The sequence below is a fragment of the Oreochromis aureus genome, linkage group 5, assembly GCF_013358895.1.
Source record: "Oreochromis aureus strain Israel breed Guangdong linkage group 5, ZZ_aureus, whole genome shotgun sequence".
NCBI lineage: Eukaryota > Metazoa > Chordata > Actinopteri > Cichliformes > Cichlidae > Oreochromis > Oreochromis aureus.
Genome location: NC_052946.1, coordinates 29835823 through 29858080, shown reverse-complemented (window position 1 = coordinate 29858080; position 22258 = coordinate 29835823). Strand labels below are relative to the sequence as shown.

At 39.7% G+C, this 22258-nt stretch overlaps 1 protein-coding gene across 6 annotated transcripts in view; it reads right to left on the bottom strand.

Annotated features, from left to right (window-relative positions):
* The window catches only part of LOC116315061 (plasma membrane calcium-transporting ATPase 1-like), a 125104-nt gene that overhangs the window by 23026 nt on the left and 79820 nt on the right, over positions 1-22258 (bottom strand). For 5 of the 6 annotated variants that reach the window (XM_031733215.2, XM_039612562.1, XM_039612560.1 and 2 more), the window contains 9 exons: positions 20397-20432; positions 14772-14945; positions 10834-11048; positions 10485-10727; positions 8440-8681; positions 8105-8342; positions 4118-4297; positions 3089-3176; positions 2808-2914 (listed from right to left, as the gene is read on the bottom strand). In XM_031733215.2, the coding sequence (XP_031589075.1) occupies positions 2808-2914; positions 3089-3176; positions 4118-4297; positions 8105-8342; positions 8440-8681; positions 10485-10727; positions 10834-11048; positions 14772-14945; positions 20397-20432 (1523 nt within the window). The remainder of the gene's footprint in view (positions 1-2807; positions 2915-3088; positions 3177-4117; positions 4298-8104; positions 8343-8439; positions 8682-10484; positions 10728-10833; positions 11049-14771; positions 14946-20396; positions 20433-22258) is intronic. The other variant, XM_031733217.2, reaches the window with a different exon arrangement.

Below are 22258 nucleotides of genomic sequence, written 5' to 3'. Positions count from 1 at the left end.
TTACTTAAAACAGTCTTCACTTTAAGGTAAATCTGATGAAGATTCGGTTGGTGCGTCAAAAGTGTTACATAACAAATGAGCTGACGTAGGTGCAGCGCTTGGGTATCATAACACTGGGACAGTGAAAACAACTGAATTTACACAGCAAACAAACGTTTATGAGTGGCTGTAGGAGAATGTTTACTGAGACATATTTTGAGAACTAACTCCATTAAATATATGTCAAACAAAAACATGTTTATGCAAATTTTCCCCTTTTTATTTCCTCCAAAGATAAATATGGTTTTAACTTTTGAAACTTTTAGGTGATTTAAATAAGGAGTGCCATGTTTCCGCTTAGTGAGTTAGCTTTGTGCTAAACACAAGCCCCGATATGTTTCGTTCCAAACACTCTACTGGGAAGATGATCATTTTATCCGGGCTGAGCTCAAGTCCAAACTTGGATGTCTCATGTTCTCATTTTCCATAGTAACAACTTTCTAAGCCACCTGCATGAAAGCTATAAATATTGTAAATAATGATGATTGCTGACCATTTTCAAATGTATCCTGAAAAGTAGCACATTCTCCAAGACATATTTCCTTACAGCATGCCACTGGTTGTAAATGTATTTCCTGATAGTCAAAAAAAAATCAATTGTCCTACTTAAAACTTGCTTGAGGTGTTTCATTTATTATTGATGTGCGAGTCATGTGCATTAACAATACATTTACCAGAGTAAATGTAACCATCATGTGATGGATTACTCAACTCAATTTTCAGGAGTCTGAAAATTAATTTTTTAATGAAAAATAAAAACTAATAAATGTCGTTTCACTGAAATCTATAAAACACCCAGACCGCTCAGAGGATTGTTATCGGTCATATATAAAACTCAAATGGGAGTTTCAGCCACCCACCCACTACCTTTTGGTTGCTATTCTTCAAGTTTAGTGACCACTTTCAGGCATTTTTCAACATCATTACTTACTTAAACTGTTATTACATACTTTCAGCTATGAATTTACCACATTTGTGTCTTGATAAAGTGCTAGTCACACTTTTAGCCAAGAAGCTCCCTCTTTTAATTTATAATTTTAGCTACTATAATAACTGTTTATCTAGTTTTTCCAGCTACCAATTTCATTTAACTTTCTTTTTCTTTTTTTTAAAGTAATCAGTTAGTCAACGATAATATGCATAGTCACCATTGCTTATACAGCTTTCTAGTGCGATTCCTCTTTATAGTCATTCTTCTGCTTTTGTTTATTTAATTAAAGAATATGAAAACAGAGCATGAGATGTTTGAGAGAAAGAAAAAAATACAAACGAATAAATTACAGTAACCAGATATACTTGGATATTAACCTAATGAGGAAATATCTATATAAATAATAAAAAAAGTACTGATATAATGAAATTAAGTTATAAGAAGGGCATTTCAAGGAGATGCCATCTTTCGACTTTTCCTCAGATTGACCCTCCTGTAGCCTCATGAACCCAATATCAGGGCAAAACGTGTAATAGACACGGCGGTCCACCATGTGTATGTCATGCTTTGCTTCTCCAAAGCATGAAATGCACAGGCATGCTGAAGCTGCATTACCAGCAGACAGACATAATATATCTAAAAAGCCAAGATGTTGCTAGTGACCCAGGAAGTACGCTCCAAGATCTGTCTATGCCAGAAACAATTAAGCTAGGTGGCTAATATGTAGTTACAGATAAATATTTTAGTAATGTCTCTTTAAATGCTTTCTCATGATTATTTTCAAGATGAAGTAATATCATAAAATTCTTAAAGGGGACAATACTTGACTCTCTGTAAATTGAGGTGCTGTGAGCTCTGGAAAGGTGGGATAAAATAGCCAAACACTCTCCATGAAACAGAGCTTGATATTTCTCTATCGAAATGTGTTTTTAAACTATTTTGTTTGTTCATTTTTACTTTTACCTGATAATTTTAACTACTTTTAACTAATAAATTCCACATATTTTTAACCAGCTATTGTGTTTTTTTCATTAAGTTTGTTTAGCTGAAACCATAATGTTTTTATCCATACATGTGTTGAACTAATATTTCCATATTTTATTAATTCAGGATTGCAGCTTCACATCATGAATGATTATCCATAACATGTTTTTGTAAATGGGTGAACAATCTAACAGTTTCAACTGTTTTGTTAAGCTAATTCAACTTTTTTCCACTTTGTGACCATTACTTATTTGTTTTAATCATTTTAGCAATTAATTTTGGCTGAGTTGGTCTTTTTATCTATTAACTTTAGTTAAAAGTGTTAACTTTCTTGCTCAAACACATTCTGCTCTTATCGCTTCTTTAATTAAACTGTAATTTCAGTGTTTTCTTTTTTCCTTTTTGAGAAAATCTGTCCAAATACCCTCAAAAATGTGGAAAAATGCACCCTGGAGTACATGCACTCTGGTTGATAAAACAGACAACATAAAGAAACAGCATTAGTCTCACTCTCTGTGAGTTGATCTGTAGGAAACAAAGGCAGTGACAAGGTGGTAGAGTGGGGCCCCACTGTGCTGAATGCAGCCGAACTCAACATTTATTGATTTATTATTCCATTTCACAGCTATCTTAATGAATCCGCGGCATTAAACTGAAGAGTTATTGTCAATGACGGTTAGAGAAATGACCTATTTCATGGCTGCATCAGAAACGTAATTAACTGAAAGGCTTATTTTTTTCTTTAGGTAATGATGCAGAGAAACTTAAGCAGCAGAAGAGTGAAGCGATGAAGAGCCGTGAAACAAAGGCAACAGAAGAAAAGGATGGGGGGAAAAAAAGAAGAAGTGGTTACCATAGCAAAGCCAACATCAGCTTTCTTGAGGGCGGGGCCGTCGTTGGTACCGTCTCCCGTCACTGCAACCACCTGTCGGGTTTCGCCCACTGTGCTGTCGATGATGCCTGATCAGCAGAGTGAAACAACAAGAAACTCTGTCTTAGTGAGTGTATGATCATTCAAAAAAAAGGAAGGGGAAAAAAAGTAGATCCATTTACAGCAGCTTGACTAAACGTTTAGAATTACACGCAGATTTAAAGCATGCTCAACAGTCTCCATGCTCAACAGAACAAACCCACCTTTGACCAGAGTGTGTTTGTCTGTGGGTGATGATCGAGCCAGAACACGCAGTTTGGGCCAAACTTTGTCCAGACGCTCTTGTTCCACCTAGAAATGACAGGTTTAAGTTTCAAACAATCTTTTTCTAGCATATAAAAATAACCATCCCAGTTGGATACAGAGCAATAATGGGGAGTTGGAGCTTCATCTTTAACTGGACAAATCTGGGCACATCACTGGGCAGAGCAAGCAAAGCATATGTCATAAACCTAATGCATGTGTTTGAATCTGCCTCGAGGCCATTTGCTATGTCTGTCCTATCCAAAGAAAGGCTAAAAAGCCCCCAAATTGAGGAATCTCAGCAACAATGTCTGAAACTCCAGGACAGGCAGGGAGAAACAGCCAACCGCTTAAGAGTTAAACTGATTAATTGGTTAATGGGCTGCACTGATAGTTATATAATGCTTTTCTAGATTTACTGAGCACTCAAAGCACTTTTTATGCTATGAGCCACATCCATCCATTTACACACACTCATGCAGCACTTTATGTACACAAACACTCACACACTGATGGATGCATCAGGGGCAATTTAAGCTTCACTATCCTTACAATCAGTAAACAAAGCTCTCTACCTCCCAAACCCCCCAAAATCAGCTGATATAAGCTTAATGCAGACAGATCAGTTTAACATGATACTGTTGTAAAGAGTGCTGTGTGGACGGCATCAGCTGAACAGGTAAAACTCTATCAAACACAACATATCCCTCGCTCTAATAAGATAGCTATAAGATACATTAGGAAACTTAATGTTTGCTGCTTTTGTACATAGGCCTTTGGAAGGGGGTTAACTGAGGGTCGTCAAGAGATGTAATGGGCTAGTGGAAATCCGGCATTAGCAACAAAGACTTATTAGGCCATATTGACTTAATTTGGCGCTTGTTTGAGTTCATTTCAGAGTCATTCTCTGGTCAAAGCTTTTTTGTTTTTAAACTTAAATGCTCATATGAATGTTGCTTGCAGTTGGATTCTTTTTGTACTCGTTTTACCTCTCCCTTGTCATTTCTTATTTGTTGGTTGAACTCTTTGCCCTCCAGACACAGGAAGTCCTCCCCAGGCAGCAGGATGCCACACTTGGTCGCAATGGCACGAGCAGTGTTGATGTTGTCTCCGGTAACCATGCGCACGGTGATGCCTGCGCGCTGGCACTTAGCAATAGCCTCGGGTACCTGGAGGAGAGTCAGAACAAAGGGACTTGATTATTTTCACAGTACAAAAAAACCTTGAAGATGAATGCAGAGTGACAGAAAAAATGAAGATGATTTTGAGTCTGAAGCATAAAGAAGGTCCCCTCGCCCCTAACCCAAATAAAAAAAAAAACTGACTGTCACGAATGACACATTCTGTTGGTCGTTGCAGAGGAGAAGCTGAAGAAAGCAAACTATCTTTAGGGTCTTAGAAGATGTAAAGAAAGAGTTTATACTGCAGCAGAGCTTGTGTGTAAGAGGTCCAATTCCAGCAGCAGCAGATTTTACATGAGAGCCACTGTTGTTGTTCTTAAACCCACCCTGAGAGTTCATTCATCTCGGTCTGGGAGAGGTGATAGTGACTACACAAAGGTACACAGATGCCTATGAGGAGTCTATAAGGACCTGATGGTCAGAGAGGTGCTGACTGCTTCTTGTGCTCCTCAGGTGGTCCGACTGATATGACCAGAACCCAACAGAGGGCCCATTTTTTGCTTGTAAATACATACACACAAATGCTGCACAATTCTCATTTAAAGTGCCTCAGCCAGGGTGCAGTACACCGTTTCCCTTCCTTAACAATGGCTTCTTAACAGCCATCCTTCCAATGAGACCATTTCTGATGAGGAAGTGAACAGTGGACCACCTGAACGGCCAGCTTCATCTCTCTGGTCCTGTTTCAGGTCTTTTTAGGCATCCCACACCTTTTTTTGTCTTCCACGTCTTGCTTTTCCTCATAATTTTAAGGACATATTACACAGCAAGATATGCCGAGTTTTCATCTCTTTTGGAATCAACTTGTTGGAACAAAAATACAATTTTATGCTGTCAAACTGTAAGATCCTCGGGATTTTTAATGGATTCGGCTAAAGAAAAGGTACAGATGTGTTTTTCTTACAGGCTGTGAGTAACAAAGTGCTCAAAGACACAATTTAAACTTTTTTTTTTGCTAAGTTGTCTGCTATGTGTAGACGCAACACTGGTTCATTACCTGGAGTTAGTGACCTACGAATCATTCAAGCATCAAAATGCACCTGCTAAATGGCTTAAGAAACAAAACAAACATTCTCTCAAAGGTTTATGTATAAGGGCTGGGCTGAAAATGAGTGAAAAAGCAGCCAGTGTTCAAAGAAAAATGTGAAAAGATCTTCAGAAAGACTAGAGACCTACTGCTCAAGAGCATTTTTAAAATTAATCTTGCTCCTTTTGTAGCAAAATATAAAGAAATAATGGGTGGCTCAAGACTTTTTGCGCAACACTGCAGATACTTACATTAATTATAGTAAAATGTTGTAGGAAATGCTCTATGAATGGTCTGCATACATTACCCTTTAAGTTATTGAACCAATCGGGTTAAAAGGGGGCCCTTGTGTTTGTTAACTTTCAGCACAGACTGCTTTATTTTCGGGTTACTTGCAGTTATAGAAACACTTTTTCTGAATATGAGGAGAAATAATAATTTTGTAGCACAAAGCTAAAATATTCAGTCTTGTGCCCATCACAAGTTGTGAAGAGATAAACACTGTGCTGCTGATTGACTCCTGCTGCTCTCCGGTTATTTCCATCCTGTTGGTGATCTTTGTGCTCTGACATTAAAGCAGCAGGCAGCAGCACTGATGCTTTCTCAGCTTCATTACAGGCCTCATTTAACACTTCAGAGCATCCGGACTCTGTTAGATCTGGCTAGGACAAACTTCGGTCTTCATGTTAGGAGAAAGTCAATAACATGCTTACGCAAATATAACAATATAGTCAAGAGCAGCCTCTCAGATGAGTTTCAATCTCAATGAAGAAAATTTAAGCTCCCTGTTTGGTCTGTTTAACTTATTTTTGCATCATCAAAAAAAAGCTGCACACTACAAACTCTGATTATCCCGTAGATCTACTGATCCCTGCGTGAAGTCTGGATTATTGCAGGTAACAGAAGCAGCAGCCTCTTACTGCTGTTCATTAAAGCAACAAAGCTATTTCCGTCGCTTTTCATGTGAACAACTGATTGCAACGCTATGAACGACTTTGAAGAGGGACCTTCTGAAAGTGTGAGAAACAAAAACACACAAATCGCACAGAGCTGTTGGCGAGAGGATAGGGAGGAGGACAGCAGGAGGTAGAAACAGCTGGAGTATCTGTCAGTCTGCATGGATAGACAGCTTATCAGTCCTTTTACCTTTTTTCTAGGCAAAGTGGAAATTATGTAAATTCATCTCCCATGAAAATACAATATTTATCGAGGCACTGGGATGTGACATATGACTGAATGGTAATTATGTAATCCATAATTACAGTGTGTTTCTTGTTGAATAACATCATGCTCTCTTCCTCTCTGCTCATACTGACTGTTAGATTATCCACACTTCAGGTCAAAAGAGGAAATGACACATCATGAATAGAAAAGTCTTTTTGGTGAATAGCGAACATTGTTTTATGTTCAGCTGCGGTTTCGCATGGTTAAAACAGATCCACAATTTTATCTAAACAGCGAATCACAAACAAATCTGAACAAAAAAGGTCAAAACCATATAAGACTTGAAATGGTAAGCCAGTGCAGTGCCTTCTGTTTGTAGAATAGAACTGGACCCATGTAATTCCATACTAACCACTGAAGCTGCCATGGAAATCTATGGAAAAATGGTAATCAGATCTCTTACTCTGTGACTTCAGTAAAGTTTCCTGATAAGTTTATGGTCTCAATCACTAGCTTAAAATTATACTGAACCGAGTTCACATTAAGAATCAAAAAAGAAGATATCCCAGAGGCAATACCTGTCACATTTCAAAACACCAACATGGCTACATTGAAAACATTCACCTTGGGGTTTCATAGCAGTCTGATCAGTCACACAGTCCTCTTTAAATATCTTCTTAAAGGGGGCCCTCTATGGTTTTTCTAATTTTTTTGTCATATATACACAAAGCGATGGATGCTCATCCAACAACAAGGTCAGTTTATGTGCAAGTAGTGCCTATGAGCTAAAAGCGCAGACTCCTTAATACAGATCTGGCTGTCAGCAAAGAAGCCCGATCCACCTGTTACTCTAACCTTCCATTTATGAGGGACAGCCAATGAGAGGGATGGTGGCTGCACTACAGTCCGGTATAAGAATAAATCAGAATTATTTTGACCTGTGAATCATGCTAAGCTACCACAGTGGTATTCAATTGAAGTAATTTGGACCAATAAATGTGCATTAACTTCATATTTAACTGCACACATTCTTAGCTAATGGTATCTGCTGGAAAGCATGTTGGCACGTTTGTTAGCACTGTTACCTCACAGCAAGGAGGTTCCTGATTCAAACCCTCTGGTTGGCTGGGGGCTTTCAGAGGACTTTGCATGTACTCTGGTGTCTTCCCGGAGTCACAAACATGCATGTTAGGTTAATTTATGCTTGTTGATTAACCACAGATGTGAAAGAATGCTTGTCTGCCTCTCTGTGTAAGCGCTGTAAAGAACTGGCAAACTGTCCATGGGGAAGTCTTTTCCTCAGCCTATGACATCTGGGATAGGCTCTAGCCTAATTAAAACGATGAATGGAAACTCTTTTTATCACTTTAATATTTTGTTTATATGACTGCTTTGCAACACACTGTTTTCAACAATGCTACAGAAATAAAGTTTGGGATGTTTGGCCATAAACACGCCCAAAGAGAAAAAGTGAAAATGATAAGAATAAATAAGCTGTATAAAGATTCTTCAGCAGGTAAGATCGTTGATTGTTGAGACCTAACGGCACATTGGCCAACATGAGCTGTTAATTACAGATGGTGTTTTGATCGGGGGTGCTGTACCTCAGGTCTGACGGGATCTTCGATGCCCACCACGGCGATGCAGGTCAGTTCGTTGAGGATATCATTCTCAGCGTCCCAGTCTGGCTCTCCAGCCTCAGCAGGAAAGTCCCTGTAGGCCACACAGATGGTCCTCAGCCCATCGCACGCCATCGGCTCAATCACCTTTCGCACCATCTCGTCACGGTCCTTGGGCTTGAAGACACGAGGCTGGCCCTGGGCGTCCAAGATACGAGAGCATCTGGGAGAAGAGAGAGAATCAGAGGAAGTGAAGGGAGATTATAAAGGTATACCAAAAAGGTTACTGTGTCCACCCAAGCAAGACTGTTTGTTCTTACTTCCTCAGGATGATCTCTGATGCTCCTTTGCTGTACATCCGGAAGCCACCGTCAGCATTCTTTAGCACCGTGCTCATGGATTTGCGGGAGGAGTTAAAGGTGTAAACCTTGTAGAGTTTCTCTTCGGGGACTTCATCTCTGATTGGCTGGTAGTCTCTCTTCAGCTCCAGCACCAAGCCCAGCAGAGCACATTCAGTCTTGTTACCCACATGGCGAGGTAAGCCGCCTTCTTTCTCCGGGGGCTGAGGAGTGAGAAAAAGTTTGGAAGTGCTTAAACATGATTAAAGTTACAAGCAAAGAGGAACACTAGGAACATGCAGAGGATCGGGTTTGTTTAATGTTTGCTGGTTCAATCAGAGAAGCTTGGGCTCCAGCATTAATCAAATTTTAATCATTTCATTTGGTCTATACACACTAAACAAAACCATCTGAAGAACACAACGCTTCTGTAGCTGCAATTCAGGTACATGTGCAGGTTAACATCACTAACAGAATAACACACACGGTGACGCATATCTAATAAATTAATATAAGTTATATCAGATAAAAGACTTTAATTAAAATGTTAGTCTTCATTTTTCTTGACTTGACATGAGCCAGCGTTAGCTTGGGTTTCAAGTCTAATATCAACACAGCGATGTACTAGGAGATTTTAGAGCACTTCATGCTTCCATCTGAGGACATGCTTTTTGGTAATGACAGTTTCCTTTTCCAGCAGTAGTTAACACCTGCACACAGTGCCAAAACCACTACCAAACGGTTTGTTGACCATGATTTTACTCTGTTTGATAAGCGAGCCAACTCCACTGACACTGAATCTACGGGGGAATTGTCAGGGAGAAGATGAGAAATGTCCAATATAAAAAGAGCTGAAGGCTGATATCAAGCACTGCGGGCTTCAGTGGCACCTCAGCAGTGCCACAAGCTGATCATCTCCATGCCACACCGCACTGATGTTGTAATTCGTAACTCGAAAAGCATCCAGTGTGTAAATGACCATAATTTTCAGACACCAGACATTTCTGTATTGCCATAATCATCAAAATGAAAGAAAAAAAGGCTTTATATCTAACAAATACAAAATACACCAAAGATTACTTTTTAAAATTATGACCAAAATGGGATGCACTAGTATTTTTATTATCTGACTACCTCTTGTTTTCTCTGTCATGACACTCGCTGTGAATGAAACTGACTATAATGAAACTGTGGACAACCAAACACTAATAACTCGGTCTACATACTGTAATAAGAATGTATATACATATATATATATATATATATATATATATATATATATATATATATATATATATATATGTATGTACAAATATACAACAAATTATAGCTACAGCTATCATCCATCACTTGCAGCCCCAGCAGGCAGGCACCCTTCATCCTTTCTCTGATGGAAAAGTGGAAAAGAGGACAGATGACAGCTGCACAAACCAGCACAAGCCTGCAGTACTTTGATCTGTAAAATGGATGCTTACTGTATGTAGGTAATGCGTTGCCACATTCTGTTTGGGGTGTGGATGATAAACAGAAGGACAGAAAGCTCCTGGAGCGAATGCTGCTCACATTTATGCACACCTGAGGCCAGTATGGCAAAGTTGTACGTTTGTGAAGAATGCGATCAACAGTTTGTATTGGCTCATAAATATACACTCAATATAAGAAGGGATGATGCTGAATCTCATTCATTAGATTGTGCTCAGTTTTTTCTGGTATGTTCTTTGCCTAGATGTTTTTTCTCCTGTGTAATCAACAGGAAACATTGTCATAACTATAGTTACTGTCTCAGCCAGGCATTCATGTTGCAGTTTATATGCTTGTCAGTCTATACTCATAACTTACGTAGTGAAGACTTCCATTAATAAAGCATTTATCACAGCACAGCTTCTTTCTTTAACATAAATGAAGTGTTAGGCCCATAAATAACCGAATATTCTCTGTTTATTATTATAGATGCTCCAGAGCCAAATAATTGCATTTGGAACCAGCCTGAGTGTCAGTATTTGTCGATGTGATAGTTAAAGACTCACCAGGATCTTGGTGGTGTACGCCGAGTTGATAGAGATGCTGTTGACCATCATTTCCAAAGTGTCTGGCTTGATAGCATCGGGTTCTGGGACAGTCTTGTAGTGCGTATCGCCGATGTATGCCTGCACCACTGTCATCCGATTCATAGTCAAGGTACCCGTCTTGTCCGAGCAGATAGCCGTGGCGTTGCCCATGGTTTCACAGGCGTCCAGGTGACGCACCAGGTTGTTGTCTTTCATCATTTTCTAAGGGATGGACGACGAAGGTGCACTCATTAAAACCTCAGCGTCTCTGACATGATTTTGAGAGGAGTCTATTAATGTTAAATTTACATAATTCCTTCCTGCTCACCTTGACAGAGTAGGCCAGAGAGATGGTGACAGCAAGTGGCAGCCCCTCAGGGACAGCGACGACCAGAACTGTCACACCGATGATGAAGAACTTGACAAAATACTGAATGTAAATGGGGGTGCACTCAGCTAACCACTGCCGACCCTGGACCCCAAAGGTGTCAATCACAAAGTAGAGGATGAGGATGATAACTGTCACCGCCGACATGATCAGACCTGGGTGGAACAAGAGCAGTTTTCCATTAAAGTCAAGTAAGCTTTATGTAAAGAGACAAAAACAGATAAAAATCACACTATTGTCTTTCTAAGGGTTTTAAGGGTTCTACAACATGTATCCTTAAACCTTTAGTTTCAATCCTTTGGGAATTAGACTTCTTTTGTTGCTGTGTTTCCAGTTTCTATGGACTCCTGTGTTCCTCCATCTCAGCTAACTTGTTTAGTCTCTGTATTCATGTAATTTTGTAGTTTACTTTCAAGTTTTTCATATACCTGGCTCTAGTTTTACCTCCATCTCTTTCCTCCTTTGCAACTGTTTGCCTTGCACTCATTAGTTTTACCTGTCTTTAATTACTTTCCATTGTTTCATGTAATCAGTCTTTGTCTGTATATAATCTTGTCTTTCCAGAAATCCTGTGTTTGACATCTGGATTCCTGTTTTATTTACTTCTTTGGGAATTATGTTTCCCATTTTCAGCTGTTAGTAAATAAAGGCTAATTTTCTGTTAGCATACCCGCCTCCTCTAACCATTTTATGTCATGTATTATGTTATAATCTTGGTGATCCATTACCTATTATCTTATTTTTTATTCAGCAACTTATACTCACATTTTAAATGTACTTACTTGACTGATCTGCACTTCTCGTCCACATTATGAGAAGTAGAACTGTTTCATTTCATACTTTTACACATTTTTTTCTAAGCAGAAGACATGTCTGCAGTGACAAGTGCAAAGACTCACGGGACTGTTAATGTTTACCTTTAAATGCTTAATTTAATGACATTGTGATCATTATTTGAGTGACGACGTTTGTGTGTTGAAGAACACTGTAAAGGCTTATCTATTAACAGCCCACCATGACTGTGTCTGCAGTGATTAATGACACTTGTTCAGTGAACCTATTCAAGGTTGTTAGGGTTAATAAAACCAGCGTTCCTGGAACGCAGTGTATAGAGCACAGTGTGTCTTAACTCATGATGGAAATACTGCTGCTCAACTTCAGCTTTCTAAAGTTGGTCAATCTTAGTGCATTTTCAGATTGTATTCCCTATTATTTGCTCAAAAAAAAAAAAAAAAAAAAAAAAAAAAAAAATCCACCTGAGAACTAACGTAAAAAGTATCCTTAACTTGAACTATCTTTTAAAATCGTTTTTTCTGATTTCCTGCCTCATTGGAAAGGCCGGAATGTCCTCTATTGAGCACATCAGGACATAGTAGGGTAGCTCAAATAAGTCAACAGATATAGACCAAAACCAAATGTCCATTACAGAGGACATAAATGAATAGGCTGGGTCTCAGGAGACTATGGTTGCATTAGCTGCATTTAACTTCAAAGTAGTCAGAGACCCTTTAGTTTATTAGGTTTAAGTGACTTGTCCTCATTAAGTACTGCAGATTCAGTCACATTCAAGTTATTAAAAACCTTCTTTTATTTAAATTAGCATTTTTTAAGCAAAACCAACCTGGCATTTTTCACAGTGCTGTTGCAGCACTTTTCAGATCTCTTGTGGTGCTTTTAAAGATGATCTGATGAGCAGTCCTGCTGAAGATCTGCTGGCAAACTCTCCCTGTGGTCTAGCCGTTTGGGAAATATTTAACCACACTGTCCCCAGTCTGATTCTTCTACAAAGTGATTTTGATTGCATGTCATCCCCTTTGCTTTCCATGTCTCTGTTTCTATAGTCAACTACCAAAAGAAAATACGCTTTCATTTTCTTTAATCTATTTACGCGTTGGTGTCTAACTGCACTGATTCTGGACTGCCAACACTTGAAAATATCTGGCTTGTAAAAAATTGAAAGGTGGTTAAACTATGATATTTAATAAGGCAGTGAAGTCTGGATGCCTGTAACCAGACAACATCCTGAATGTCAAACAGGTGAGGGGAAGTAACAGAAAATTCCCGTTTGTGTTTCTGTACTTCATCTCTCCTGTCAGTCACCTCCAGTCAAAGTGTTTGGCCCAAATTCTATTTCTGTTCGGTAATGATGTCCTGAAAAGCCCTTGGTGTATTAAGGTCAATTGAAATGACACAGAAAATGCCTTCAATTCCGGGATGAATCGTGTCCCCAATAAAGAAACATCCATCCAATAGAACTGAGTGCATTTTGACCCTCAGCCTCTTCGTCCCCGCGCTGCCTGATCACTTTGTGTGCTGTTAAAGGGCAAGTCACACTTTTTCTCGAATGTCGTCTTCGTGAGAGTCATGTAGCAGCATAGGTTTCATTTCTATGTATCTAATACAGAGACTTGTTTAGGATCTACTAGCCTGTAAAGAAGTAAAACTGCAAAGATTCTCTTAGTGTAATCAAAAAGAGACAAAACTGCCTTTCCAATAACTTCAGATATGTCTGATGTTGAATCGATCCTGTAGATATCTGGGTTGAACTAACAGTACAGTCAAAACTAAACACCTAATAATGAGTAGGATCACATAATAAAACAGCCAGTTAATTCCATTAGTGATTCTGTACATTTTATGCGTTATTTATCAGTTTTGACCTCTGTTGGTATTGTGACTGTGTTAGAACTGCAGCTGGAGACTCACCACTTATAGCTGTAATATACTGATAACATTAACTAGCCTTCACAGAGGCTGGCAAGGCGATGCCGTCAGACATGATCAAAATGTTTACTTAGCTTAGGGCACTCTGAACTCTTTTGGCAACAGAGCTGATTTAATAACTCTGGCAATCTCTTACATTTTTATTTAACACCATCATTCAGAGGCAGAGCAGTAATACTTAACGTATGACTCAGGAACCAACTCACGATTGCCACAGGACGCTGGCTGGCCCACAGACATTTTATAATTCACTAAATAAAATCTACTGAAGGGGTTCCAGCTATGTTTAATGCTGTACAGAGTCCTTCAAAAGTAACCAATTCAATCAACTGCAGCTAAAATGCAGCAGCAGCAGCTTCCAAATATGGTAAAATAAATGACTTGTGATTCTGGCTGGGTATTCAAGTTAATATAGATAAGAAATAAGAAAAATATAGGAAAATGTTAACTATTATGTGAATACAGAAAACTACCACAACACTTTGTCTTCCTGGCAAAGTAACACTTTAAGTTTATTCTTCTAAATGGCAAAAAACAGACCACTGCATATCAACTGTAAGCTTTCATCAGGGTCTGATAAACACATAATCAGTCTGAATTAAATTACAGTAATGCTAACACTTGTGTGGAGGAGATTACCCGTAGCTAGTGCTATGGGTAATCTCCATCAGAAGTGTTTGCTTGTTTAATGTTTATTAACCAGCCTGTGGTCTCCAGTGATTGTGCAAAAGTGGTCCCCAGACAAAGCAGCGCGAGTATCCCTGTTGTAGGCTCTCAGCATAAAAAAAGTTGGAAAAAAAAGAAGGGAGGTCCCATCGGAGTTTCACAGTGGTTTAAAAACTCAAATTACTGACATCCATTTGTGGCTGTTAAAGTATTCTTAATAATCAGTTAAAGTTGAAAGTTCAAGAACAAGCAAACCTCAAAATGTTTTACAAAACTATTATCTTCATTCATTTTGGCATGTCTCTTTAAATGTGGTGTACAGAACTGCGCTGACTCGACTTTTACGTTTTTGGAAAGTGAATTAAAAAAAATAAAAATACTCCACCCCAGGTTGAAGCTAGACCAGCAGATTCCCCTCAACCTCCAGCCTTTGTTCTTAGCTAGGTTAAGATTGTTCGTGTGTGCGTGTGTGTCTGTGAGCTACTCACCAGCCTTCCCAATCTGCACAGCTAGTCTGGTCAGTTTTCCCTGAAGCACAGACTTCTCCTTCTTGGTAACATTGACCTTTTTCACTGGTTTGACCTCTTCCTTCTCCTCAGACTCAGCGGCCTCTTCGCTCTTCAAAGGCTGTATCTCCAGAGCAATGCCATCCTGGGTCTTGGCTGTTAGGATGGAGGAGGTAAAAGGAGGAAGCGGAAGGTTTTACGGGGAATGACAGAAGGAAGGAAGTAGGGTTCGAGGTGGTGAGTAAAGACAGATGAGGACAGACAGAATAATGGAGAAAATTGATGGTAGTTGGGAAAAGAGGAAGGTTTTGGATGGGAGCAAAATAAAAGTTGAATGAATTAAATTGATGTTTAATTGGCAACAAAATAAAACACAATGAGGGAGCAAGGTTCAGGAGTGGTTTGGGGATGAAGGAAGAGAGGCAGAAAATGTTACAGAATCAGTCTGAGGGAAAGCTGAAAAACGACAGGACGAGTTTTCTCAGAAAACAGAAACACCTCTCACTCCTAATCATTACATGGTGAACCTTTGGCTGAATGTAGAGAGCAGCATTTCATCGTTTTATGATCACACAACATTCATGATAAAAAGGTCCAGGTAGCTTTCAGAGAGCGTCACAGACGAGTTGGGTGCAGCAGTTCATAATGAAGTGCAGCAGACAGAACAGAGAACAGCAGATACAACAGAGAGGATTTAACACGGGGCTGTCAGTCACACACAATCACACACACAATCACGCACACATACAGTTTGTTTCACATCAGAGCTCCGAGTTTGAGATCTGAAGTCTGATGTGGAGTCTAGCTTCGCGTCCTGCTCGACAGCTCTGCTCTGCATTTGCATAAACAAACTGTGTATTTGCATTTCGCTTCATCAGCTGTGATCCTGTTTGGACTGTAGTAATGTATGTGGAGCTTTTGTGATCTGTTTGATCTCTGCTCACAGCGAATTCAGCTCCACTCGCTCCATCCACCGTTTGCGTATTTCCATACCAAAGAAATATGAGCAGGTGATGAACGAAAACAAAACAGATCTTCTCTAATCTCACACACTGAGGTTTGATATTTGTCCTCATGAACGACTGAGCTGACAACTCTAGCTGGATGATTTTATCTTAAAATTCCTTCATTTCCTTGTCATGTTATTCACAATTAAATACTGGAAATGCTCTGCTGGGTCAACAAATTGGGGCAAAATTACTCAAACATCATTAAAACTATTCAGACTGACTGCTGGTAAACATTTCAACATCAAATATGGAACCAACATTTCCAACAAATCGTGGATATAAAGCAAGTTAGATAGATGACCAGAAAGTAACAAGTACTCTTGTATCGCTAAGGTTATAGCTCTACTGCTGTGAAAACATAACATTTATCCAAATTCCAAATTTTAGTTCAAAAATTATTCAATGGAATGAACCAAAGGAAAAAAATAAAACAAAAAACAATCCAACAATAATACTAATGTGAACTGGAATGAGGAGTAAAACCATGTCGTCCAGTTTTGCTTCACTTTTGCAGAAAGTTTCAGCAATAAGTTTAAAAGAAACTGAATTGAATAGAACTGAGAGACTGAGCCTCAAGCAAGAACTGATTTAAATGTTTTTAAGGGAATCGATTCCGTTTTTCCTTTTTTCTGTCAAATGTGCAGTCAGTTTGCACAGGACTCTACCCAGTCCTGTAAAGTAGACCCTATAATCCAGTAGCTTTAGCATTCCACTGTGTGACTTTATCAGCTTCTCACATCGTTGTGGAGTAAGTTTTGCCCACTCTTTTTTAAAATGTTGCTTCAGTTTATGCACTTATTCAGTTTATGAACTGAAGTTGATGTTTGGGATCATTTATTTATACACGTCTCTTAAGTATTTTTCAGTCAGGTTAAAGTCTGGACTCTGTTGTAGATTTACTGCTGTGCCTGAGAACACCTGTCTTGTTGCATGTCTCGGTTTGAGTCAAGCTTTAGCCGTCAGACTGATGGCCTCAGATTTAACTTTGGAGTTCACAGTCGACCCAGTGACTGCAAGGTATCCGAGAAAAACAAGCCCAAATCATCAGCCCTCCACCACTGTGCTGACAGTTGGTATAAGGTGTTGGTGCTGATCTGTGTGTCTCAGTTTCTCCAAATGTGGCGCTGTGATTCACAGCCAAACATCTCCTTTTTGGTCTCATCTGTAGAAAGGACATTGTTCCAGAAGTCTGGTGGTTTGTTTACCTGCAATCCTCTTTTTTGTTTATGCAGATTAATTTTGAAATTCTTATGACTGACTGACATAAATCCTGGTATTAGCTGGTGAGAAAAGATGATGTTTGAATCTGAGGCCAATCTAACAAAAAAACTGAAGATTTAAGAGAGAAACATAAAAGTCCCTGCATGAGGCTCGTTGTCTTTAACGGCTATATTGCCTTCTAACCTGGGTAAAATGAAAGAATTTGCATGCTCAACAAAGCCAGGGAGTGTCACCCTAACATGTTTTTTTGTCTGACCACTTTTATCCACTCCTCAGTACCACCACCTTGCTCTGAGTTTCATCAGGTTGTTAATGAGAGACCCCCGACACAGATTATTTCCAGAAGGGAAGTAATTTCACAACAGCACGACCTCAACAAGACATTTAACATTCTGGATGTGGGGATGGGTCGGTGTTAAACCGGGAAGCTGCGGAGCCTTATGCACATGGTCCACTCTGAAGACAAGCCACAACATAGAACTAACTGACACAGCTTCACACGAACAGGACTGAGACCCACTGACCAACCACAGAAGTGTAAACAGGCGCAGCACTGAACCATGGGAGAACGCACGGCGAGCAGAGGGGAGGGGGTGTCTGACAATCAAAAAGTAAAGCAAGTCAACAAACAGAAGATGAACTCAAAGGATCACCCCAAAAAAATGAAAAACAACAGCGATGCAGAACCACGACAGAGAGAGACAGGAGGAGGTAGTGGAGGCTGCAGAGCTATGGAGGCTGCAGGAGATTTCAGCAAGACAAAAAGGAACAGAGGAGAGAATCAAACAGTGCCTACAAGACAACATGAAGTCCTGAGCAACGCCCTGCGAGGAGGCAACAGTGAGAGAAATGAGAGGAGTCAAAAGGGAAAAAGAAAACAAACTGAGGATAATACACAAACAGAACAGACGACAGCCCACAGCCCACTGATACTGCAAGGGTGCAACTCCCACGTCCTCGCTTCAGCCCCCCCACCCGCAAAACCCCCCGGCCATGTCTGTTTTCCCTCAATACTGCCAAGAGAAGGTTACATACACCACAGCATGTTAAAATGTGATTTAAAAAACAAACAAACTGTGGGGCATTTTAAAGGTGAAACATCAGATTCTCAGATTCTTCTTTTGCTGCTGCACTTCCTGCACAGATGTTTCACATTAAAAGCTTTCCAACTGCTCAAGGGACAAACACCCACATGATATTAAAGTGAAACATCTGCAGGAAGTGTCGTGATACAAAGAGTAAAAAAAAGGAAAAGCAATTATTAAATACATGATAAATAAACTATATTAAAAATTACATTTTTAGGTTTTAAACTAGAAACAAGCTATTCTGAGATGTGACCTTGGGCTTTTTAAAAAAGTGCAATGGGCTACTTAATCAAAAGACAAGGGTTAGACACCTTTGTCAGCCCATTTGTGGAATCTGCACCTCCCAAGACACCTGCAGTATAGGGCGTCACCACCATAGACAGTATAAAAGATGGTCTTAGCTGACCAGTCTAAATAGTGCCCAAGTGCATCAAACATGCATTACTTTTAATGGCCAGTAGGGGGTGCCTCCTCTGGTTGCAATAAGACTTTAGGTTGTCTAGAAGTCTGGAGAAAACAGCCCTCGGCTTCCTCGCACTCTGACCTCAGTAAAAATTTTCCATATGACTTTATGGCTCCACGGCTACTTTCAGGTCACAATAAAACAGGAAGTTCATAACTTATGGTTGGAAAAAATAAGCGGCTGGAAACACGACTGATGGGAGAACTGGGGCTATTTCACGTAGTTAATGTGCTGCAAAACTTGGAGCTAAAAAAGGCTGCAGAGGTAGTGACAAAGGCATTCAGGGCTTTAAGGTTCATAAAAATGAGCAAAGATGTTCCTAGAAATGTTGTCCAGCTTGTGTTTTTCAGCGGAGGTCGGCTGTGACTGCAGCACTGACTATAATTTCTGTGTGAAAAACAGTGATGAGCATCCAAAAGCTGTGCGTGCGTCTTTCTCTGTACATGAAGAAGCATTCTGTCTGCAGCAGATGCTTTAACCATGGGAGGTCTGGATGAGGGGAGTGTGTCGGTGTGTGCGCGTGTGTGTTTAAATGTGTGTGTGTGTGTTTGCTGAGACAGCTTGCAGAGGAAGCTGGCCATGTGCTGGAACACCCAGGACATGGAGGGCATTTGGCTGATTTTGGAGGTTGCCGCAATGACGTCATCAGCAATCTCACACACAGTCATTAAACCCATTAAACAAGGACACCTCAGAGGTCAGAGCAGTATGTTAGGAGTAACCCTCACTGATGGTCTCGTAGCCCAATTCTGACCGTGAACTAAGAGACTTTGATGAGGGGAAAAAAGATGTTTAGCAAGCACATGACTTACATTTAAGAGATTAGTAATAACCGTTCAATGTTTTTTTTTTTCAAACAGAAAATAGCGATAAAGATCTCAACAGTTGTATAAGTTAGTTTGCAAAGTGCACACTGATAACATTTACAAATCAGTACTGCTTCCAGGTTGGTTTGAATATTCTGAAAACAACTTAACTTGTTTCTGCAATTTAATTTTGTTTTTTTACGTGTGAATGTCTGTTGAATGTTTTGTGACATTTAAAGATTTGCTGATCAAACAAGAATTAATCATCATTTGAAGTCCTAGCTCTTTAGTCTGGCTAATATTTAATAACAGGGCTCTGAATGGACCTTCTGCAGGTGATTACCCATTGATTAGTGTGTTTCCTTATAGACATAATATATTAAGTACATCTGAATTATTACTAATTGATTGTTGTTTTTAACATTATATACTTCTGTTTCTTGTTGACTCTTGTGTATGCTTGCGCCTGAAGCTTGCAGGCCTCGCCTCTGTGTACTCCTTAGCAACAGGTGTCACCACAAAAACATGCCAACAGGTATGATGTCACTTTTGGTACACGTTCCTGTTGGCTAGTGCGACATGAACTTCCTGTAAGTGATCATAAATGACTTGTATAAGCCATGTCTTATTTTTGTTGTGAGTGCTGCAAATAAACGTGATTTACACAAAGATAACCACTAGGCTCACATTTTTTAAAATTTTCCTGTGACTGATTTCTCACCCAAACATAAATCATGTGCTTCCAAAAAACATGCCCTGCTTTCAGGGTTGAGGCATTAATACACTTCTGCAGGGTGACCGCAGACTCGGCTGTTAGAGACTTGAAGGTTGAGAGTTGCACCCTTGGACAGGTAAAGCAAGGCGAGAGAACGTCCCCCTTTATACAGCAGAAAGAGAGAGAGAGGGAGAGAGATGGACTGGACACTCCCCTCCTGCCGCTGGGTGAAGGGTGAGGAGTGGGTGAGTAACAGGGAGGATGGAGGGACAAAGCGGGACAGATGGATGAATGGAGGGGTTACCTTTGTTGCGATTTTCGGGGGGTCCTTGTTTTTTACCTGTTCGGACAGAGAGAGAGGGCGGAATGCTGATAAGATGGCTCAAAGGAAAAATAAGATCAAATCAAACTGAGGGACAACACAAAGTTCAAACTGATAGAAACCCACAGGTGTGTGTGTGTCGTGTGTGTGCCGTGGGCAGGAATGGACGAATCAGAGGAGAGAGACACACGACTTCCCGCTGCGGAGAACCGATGGCCAAAGAAATCTAAAGTTTTAAAAATATTCATCAGAAATTTAAAACGTGGTTTAAAAGTAATCAGGCGATCAGTTCATTTGTACTTTACTGAAGCTTTGCATTGCTCTGTTTCTATCATTTAATGTGAGAAGGTAGACCTTTCAAGCAGATGTCTGTTTTTGAAATGACACTGAATTCATGTTATTGATCATTTCTTCCTTAAATAAGCAACAATAACATGTAAGACCCACCAATGTGCTCGCTTCTGTATTTCACTTCACTATATGCAGTGTGAATTCATCTGTACCAGCACACTGCGGCCTTTTTTAAAAGGCGATGCTTCACATGGTACATAACATTGTTACTATGATACTTACTTTATCTAAGCTTACTGAAGTTTTGTTCATTATGTACATCGTTAAATAGACTGCATGTTGGTCTGTCATTCTTGTAAGCTGCGTTATTTTCAACCAACCTGTGGTTTGGAAAGGTTGGTCATTAGACTGAAAAGTCAACAAGGAGATTTATTGTAAAAAAAAATGTTGATATTATGGTTATTTATTTATCAGAGTGTGGATTTTTTTACTTTTTTACTTCGAAGTGGAGCGTAATGAAAAATGTTAAGACTCAATTATTTCACACAATCATTGAAGGTTGTGTGATGTGAATAATCAAATCTATGTTAGCACAGCCACCGCATTGATTTGTTTCTATTTAATTCAGTACTGCCTCAAAAGGCTGCCAGCACAGCTGCAGGCGCTGTGATTAACAGTGACCAGGTTTACATTTTATTTTGAAATCAGTTCTTTGTTTGAGCGGAAAGTGAGAGTTAACAGGAAGCTTTGTTTTTTAGGGCACTCCCTTTGTAGAGTGGTTGTGAGATGCTCTGACATGCATCAAAACATCATTTTATTTTTGTCTGCTGATTTTCTTGAGGTCTGATTTTTTTTTTATATGACTAACAATGCGTTCACTTCCTGCCAAAATGCCGTCTGTGTATCCTCATTATGTGCATGATGTCCTGTGGCGTTGGTGCCCCGAAGAGCCGGCCAAGGCAGTCTTGGAGATAATGTTCCCCTTTTATATCCCTAATGGTCCCCTTTTAGAAGACTTTTAGAGGTCCATATTAGAAGGATAGCAGTATGGCATTGATTTTTTTAATCTTTTATTGACTTTTTACTTTTGCTTTCATTTGCTGAATATGTATATTTTTGTTGATTTATTTATTTATTTTTTCAGATTTAATCCTCAAAAAAGTATTTAGGCTTAGGAAAGGGTTGCGGTTTAGGTTAAAAGCTGCATCTTTATAACAGTAACCGTGCACATGTAAAGATAATGACTTGAGAGTTACAGACACTCTCACTAGTGCTAAAACTCAGTGTGTCAGGGCACATATGCCAATGGACACTTTGTGTGTAAACGAGCCATTCCAGTGGCTTTGACTAAACAGCACTAATTGATGCCCCGTCGATCAAACTGGGCTGTCTGAACTGGACTGCTGAATCTCTAAAAGGGATTTTATTCACCCCAAAAATGACTGAAAAGCTAAACACGTGGGCTGATGCTGTCTCTGAAATTGATCTTAACGAGGTGTCATGTACTGATTAGACACAATAAAGCATATCACAGGTGAAGTGCAGGTCAGCTA